The 7,091-nt window shown below is 40.3% G+C and overlaps 1 protein-coding gene across 1 annotated transcript in view; it reads left to right on the top strand.

The window, feature by feature from the left end:
• The first annotated feature begins 4,377 nt into the window (after positions 1 to 4,377).
• IKBKB (inhibitor of nuclear factor kappa B kinase subunit beta) overlaps positions 4,378 to 7,091 on the top strand; it is a 37,506-nt gene continuing 34,792 nt past the window's right edge. Inside the window, exon 1 of the mRNA XM_058194516.1 lies at positions 4,378 to 4,805. Within this exon, the coding sequence (XP_058050499.1) occupies positions 4,650 to 4,805 (156 nt within the window). The 5' untranslated portion in view covers positions 4,378 to 4,649. The remainder of the gene's footprint in view (positions 4,806 to 7,091) is intronic.

The raw sequence follows: 7,091 nt of genomic DNA, 5'->3' as shown, positions 1-7,091 counted from the left end.
ATTCCCTTCCTTTTTTAAAAAAATTCTATGTTCTGTCTTAAAAGTATGCATTCTAACAACAACAGATGCTACAATGTATTGCTTATCCCATGTCTACTGTTACAATTGCACTATAGAAAAGTATCAAATGTGTCTAAAATATTGTAGAGTGATCTCTTCCAATCTGGTCAGCACTTTGTTGCTCTCCAGATTTGCTGGCACAGCTTCGTTAGAACCTTCATGGATTCTTTTTCTTTTAGTTAACAGTATTTCTGTAGATATTCCATCAATTTTCATAAACTTTTGACTTGGTAATGACTAGGTTTTGTTTTCTAGTAACAGGTTCTTGTAGGCAGGGAATAACTTCTAAGGTATCTTGGTAATAAACAGTGTGATATTCCAACTGAAAAATGTCCAATTCCTGTCATTTTAGTTTGCTGATACCAAAGATGCCAATGCATGGTTGAAATTTAATTTTTCATTGTTTTCAATAAGATTTTCTTGGTAAAATACAAGAATATCTTACCATTGCCTTCTCCTGCACAATATGAAATGATGCCCATATCTTTGTCACCCAAGTAATCATCTACCTCCAGAATATTTCTATGTGACTGCTACTCAACGTAGTGCCTGCTTGCTTTAGTTTAGGTGGACAGCTGAAGTAACCTTCTTGCTCTGGTGACTCAGCTGGGATTACATCCTCTTGGTAACATTCCCAATGTTCTTTGCTTGTCCCTCCCAATAACAACACTCTGCCAAGATAAGGCAGCAGTACAGCAGAATTTGAGAACCACAACTGTGTAATCCCGCAAAAAATGGCTCTAGCTTAGATCCTGCACAGGAGGCTGCCTAGGCCTGTGTTTGTTCTTGACTGACTTAATTTCCACGGATTTATCTAGTGTTTTGAAATCATCTAGCATATTGACACTAACATCAATATGAAGAAACTTGAGACTGAATCTCATAGATGTCATGCAGAATTTCCAGATAATTTAATAGATGGGTTATGCAATCACTTCTGAAGCCAAAAATTAGAGAGGAAGTTTCCCTCCATCCTGCAACTATTGTTATGATAGTGAGCCAGCATTACTGCTCCTACGTAAGAGAATGACAAAGTGGCCATATCCAAAACATTGCTCACTTCTTAGCACTTTTCAAAAACATGTAGCCCTTTCCAGTCTTAAAATGACTTCATAAAATGACTTCAGGTGCCACAAGTTGAGGGAAAAGGAAATTGTGACACTTATGAGGTATAAGATTCTTAATGAAGCCCTCATGCCATGCTCAATATATACAAACTATACAGACTATAGTTCAGAGGGCTACCACAAAAGATAGACTCTGACAATTGGTGATAGACAAATACTGATTGCCAAAAGTATTTGGTAAATGAAAAGCAGCGAGTTATAATATCAGTACAGATCACAGAGCCATAATTATGTGTTCTAAAATTATCATCTCAGAGCCAGAGAGATATCCAGTCTCCCTACAGCTTCTGTAATTGGAGCTGTCATAATAGGACTACACCATGATAATCCCTCATCGTGATATGCACAGTGCAATTGATTATGGAATATTTACAAGCTAAAATCAGATATATTTGCCTTATCCAACCATTTTAAGAGCACAGAAACCTCTTAGATTAGCTGTTGTTAGCTATAACAGGAAAAAATACACTAGTGTAGACATGGGAGGGGCTGAAAGAAATTGTCATTTTCTCTGGACACTGATATTAGTTTACAATGGAAAATCCAGCGTGAGAACATTCCGCCTGTAAGATGTGAGGCCATTTATTTTTATTTTGGAATTTTTATTCCTTGGAAATATATACCTCAGTTCCATGATGAATTAACAGTTATATTTGTAGCAACTGAAAACAAACTGGGAAGCTAACAGGCAGGGAACTACCATTTCTTGTGGTAAATTGATGTTTTATTGTTGCTTATGCCACTAGGGCAGCCATTTTGTAAATGTGCACAAATCACATTCTTAAAAAATTCCAAATTATCTCAGTCTTTTCAAATAATCTGCAATTAATTGAAGGAGAACTGAGCTGCTTTGCACAGGTTTTCCATCCATGGAAAGTCAGTTGGTTACAACTGCTGAAGAAGCTGAAGGCAACACAGATTTGCTAAACAAGGCAGATTAATGGAAAAGTTTCAGAACATGAAAACAAAAATGTATTTTTATTTGCTTGTATCAAGCAAGATGTGATTATTAAAAATCACATTACATCAATCAGGTGTAAGGACTAGATCAGAAGAAAGCTGGATCACACGTTCTGCTTAGCCATTATGTGGTTTGCTTAGCTTTCACTTACAGTATTACTAGGAATGATTGGATTAGGGTATACTATACTATGGAAACTGGATATGTCAATGATCTATTTTTGCCTTTTTCCTAAATGGTTATTTTCAGTGTTAACAGCAATTCAAGGTGCTGGCTGTCACCTATAAAATCCTTTTATGTTACAGGACCTGATTAGCTGCAGGATTACCAGTCTTCAGCCATTTCTGCCCACTTAATACATTCAGGCAGACTAGTATGTCTTGGATCCCCTCAATTAAACAGCCAGTTTAATCCATCAAACAGTTGTGCTAAGTGTGTCTTCTGTCCCAGCCCTTACCCTCTGGAACTGCATCTCTCCAGGGATGCAGATGGCATCCATCTCCTGGGGTTCCAGAAGGTCCTTAAGACTTCTCCTTGTTCTCAGGCCTGGGATTATTGTCTAAGTGGAACCCCTGTTGTGTTTTTAATTGTTATGGCTGGTTTTGTATGGGCTGTTATGCTTTGTGGCTAGTTGTATTAAAACTCAGCATTTTGGTTTATTCAACAAAGCATAATTAAATAATTCCAGGCTTATGATGATTGTAGGACCCAGGTCACAGCTGAAATCATTTGATTACTACAAAAGACTGCATGCACTATATTACACTAACTGGCTGACTTTCCCACTGTAAAATTATCCTTCTGTACTCCTTAATCTGAAAAGTGACCCATAATTCCATGAATCATGACTTATGGATTTGCACAATTGAGTCAATAAGTCTGTCATCTGCACCTCTATAACTGTCTGGTTTGGTTCTGCAAACAAGACAGACACAGACTTCAGAGGATAATTAGAACTGCAGAAAAAACAATGGCTACCAACCGGCCTTCCATTGAGGACCTGCATACTTCACGAGTCAAAAAGAGGGCTGTGAAAATATTTACAGACCCCTCGCATCCTGGACATAAGCTGTTTCAACTCCTACCCTCAAAACGACGCTACAGAACACTGCACATCAGAACAATGAGACACAAGAACAGTTTTTTCCTGAATGCCATCATTCTGCTATACAAATAATTCCCTCAACACTGTCAAACTAGTCACTAAATCTGCACTATAAACTTATCGTTCCTATCTCCCTTCTCCTTTCACTTATAACTGTATGACTGTAACTTTGTTGCTTGTATCCTTACGATTTATACTGATAGATTGTTTCCCGATTGCTTAATTGTAGCCTATGACTATCATTAAGTGTTGTACCTTGATGAATGTGTCTTTTCTTTTATGTACACCGAGAGCATATGCACCAAGACAAATTCCTTGTGTGTCCAATCACACTTGGCCAATAAAAAAAGTCTATTCTATTCTATTCTATTCTATTCTATTCTATTCTATTCTATTCTGTGGCCCTATGGCTGGATTGATACAATGTAGCTAGCAGATAATATTGAGTGAGCTGCTGCATTTAAACAAGCTGCTATACAAGGTTAAAACAAGATTGAATAATTTTTGAGTCAGTGTGTTCTGAGAATCTAAACTTTGTTTTAATCTGCAAAGTGAACCAGGCCTTGGAGCAGAACAAAATATGGTTAGTTGGTTGGCGCACTATAAAAACTGGGTTAGAATTCAGCACGTTGTGTGAACCCAGGACAATAACGTTATTCTATTGTCTATTGTTAAGTGAGACACGAGTTGAGTGAGTTTTGCCCCATTTTACGACCTTTCTTAACCCCGGTTAAAATGAACCCCTGCTGTATTTTAACGCGGTCATTAAGTGAACCCAGCTTTCCCTTCCTCTTTTGCTTGCAAAGGGAAGTTGCAAAAAGGGATCCCACGACCCTGGGACGCAGCGACCGTCGTAAATATGAATCAGCTTCAACCAAGCGCCTGAGTTTTGATGAGGTGATTAAGGGGACGCTGCAAAGGCTGTTAAGTGTGAAAAAAAAACAGAGGTAAGTCACTTTTTTTTCCAGCGCCGTGGCCACTTTGAACGGTCACTAAATGAACTGCTGTACTGTAGAGTACACTGGGAGGGGGGGCGACAGGTGGCTCTGCAAAGCCTCGGGCGGCCAACAGGGGGCAGCCCAGTCTCAGGAGAACTGTGCTCTTCGCCGCCCTCTAGCGGCCGGCTGTGGCTCTGCAGGCCGGAGCCTCCGCGGGCCTTCCCTCATCCGTAGCTCGACCCCGACGCCGGGCCTCAGCTCGGCGGCCTCTCCGCCTCCTCCAGAGCTGCTCCTTTAAGACCCGGCCTCCAGGCTGCCGCCGCCGCCGCCGCCCTCTTTCCTCCTCACGACGCGGAAGTGGCCGCTGCCGGGCCTAGCGCGGCTGCTGCTGCTGAGGCGGCGGCGACGACGACGACCTCACCTCCCGGCTGCTCTCACCGGCCTTCTCCGGCCCAGCCATGCCGCCTTCTCCGCCGCCGCCGCCGCCGCCCACTCCTTCGCCCTCTCCCTCGCCGCCGGCGCCCCTGCAGCCTCTGAGCAGCTGCGGCCCGTGGGAGATGCGCGAGCGGCTGGGCACCGGCGGCTTCGGCAACGTCCTCCGCTGGCAGCACAAGGTGAGCGGGCCTGACAGGAATTGGCGGGAAAAAGGCCGGGGGAGGGGGAGGGGGGGAAGGTCTGGCGCGCGCCTGACAGGAATTGGCGGGAAAAAGGCCGGGGAGGGGAGGGGAGGGGAAGGTCTGGCGCGCGCCTGACAGGAATTGGCGGGAAAAAGGCCGGGGGAGGGGGAGGGGGGAGGCTTTTGCCCGCGGGCGCCCTCGAGCCACAATGAGGCTCCGCCCCCCTTTTTCCCCCCCGCCCCCCAAAAAGGAGAGAGGGGTCTTTGGGGGGGGGGGTCCCGCCTTTCCCGGCTTTTCCTTCCTGACGGACCTTCCTCTTCTAACTCTTTCCTTAGATCTGGGGTTTCCTTCTTTTCCTCCGCCTCTGAGAGGAAATAAACTCTTTTAAATATAAGCCAGATCAAAACAGAATTTAAAAATCTCTCTGTGTCTGTGTTCTATCATCTGTCTGTCTGTCTTATCTATCAATCATCTCTCTCTCTATATATATATATATATATATATATATATATATATATATATATATATATATATGTCTGTATCTATCGTCTATCTATATCTCTTATCTATCATATCTAAATCATCTATCATCTATATCTATATATCTGTATCTATTGTCTATATCTCTTATCTATCATCTATATCTCTATATATCTGTATCTATTGTCTTATCTATTTCTCTTATCTATCATATTTATATCAATCTATCTATCTATCTGTATCGTCTATATTTCTTATCTATCATATCTATATCAATCATCAATATCTATATCTCTATATATCTGTATCTATTGTCTATATCTCTTATCTATCATATCTATATCAATCATCTATATCTCTATATATATATATCTGTATCTATCGTCTATATTTCTTATCTATCATATCTATATCTTATCAATCATCAATCATCTATATATATCTGTATCTATTGTCTATCTATCATATCTATATCAATCATCTATATCTCACTATCTTATCTGTATCTATCGTCTATCTATATTTCTTATCTATCATATCTATATCTTATCAATCATCAATCATCTATATCTTTATATCTGTATCTATTGTCTATATCTCTTATCTATCATATCTATATCAATCATCTATATCTCACTCTATTTATCTTATCTGTATCTATCGTCTATCTATATTTCTTATCTATCATACCTACATCTCAATCATCTCTCTCTCCCCCTCATTTCTCTATCATCTTGACATCTTGTCTTTACATCTTGTGTTGTAAATGTTGTACCTTGATGAATGTATCTTTTCTTTTATGTACACTGAGAGCATATGCACCAAGACAAATTCCTTGTGTGTCCAATCACACTTGGCCAATAAAATTCTATTCTATTCTATTCTATTCTATCTCCATCCATCCATCCATCTTGTATTATGTCTATCTATTATCTATTTGCTTATTTGTACCATATGACTGTCATTAAGTGTTGTACCTTATGATTCTTGATGAATGTATCTTGTCTTTTTATGTACACTGAGAGCATATGCACCAAGACAAATTCCTGTGTGTCCAATCACACTTGGCCAATAAAGAATTCTATTCTATTCTATTCTATTCTTGGATTATCTGTCAACCTATCTATCCATCATCCATCTATCAGCTCCCCCATCCCATATAGAGAGAGACAGGCAGAGGCAGAGAGAGTCTATATATCATATATAACGTGATATATATGACATATAAAAGTAACTTTACGGATCCGAGGCCCTCTGTGGTTTTGTTTTCAAGCAGCCTTTCCTGCAGTACTTTCTTTTCTGGCTGATTTATGTGCAACTTCCTCTCTTGATAGAAAAGAATATTTGTAGTTCAGGCCCCTACCGCCTCCTCTCTTCCTTCAGTCTGATAACAAGTTGGGCATTATTAATTAAACTAATAAATAGGTTGCTTATTTTCCAAAGACACTGAGCATCTTACAAATAATAAACAGAAATATAGGGGGAAGTAGAGGAGAAAGTAGAAGCGAGCAGAGGACGTGGCAGAAATTAGAAACACAAGTCTATTGAAAACTTCCACCAGCTAATGAACACAGTATTTCTCTTATCAAAGAGATATCAAACCCAACTTCTTGCAAGAGCTGCGTAAGAACATTATTCAGACAAGCACAAATGCATTGCGGCAATCCAGAATATCAGAAAAAGAAGATAGATTGCCTGTACATCATATTTGATATGAATATCCATGCAACTTTAGCAAAAAATCCCTGACAACTGAGCCCACTACAGTACAGCCAATACAAGCTATGAAAAGGTACATATCAA

Source organism: Ahaetulla prasina, chromosome 9, assembly GCF_028640845.1.
Source record: "Ahaetulla prasina isolate Xishuangbanna chromosome 9, ASM2864084v1, whole genome shotgun sequence".
NCBI lineage: Eukaryota > Metazoa > Chordata > Lepidosauria > Squamata > Colubridae > Ahaetulla > Ahaetulla prasina.
Note: the sequence above shows the minus strand (reverse complement) of the source record. Positions and strands in the feature narration are given on the sequence as shown.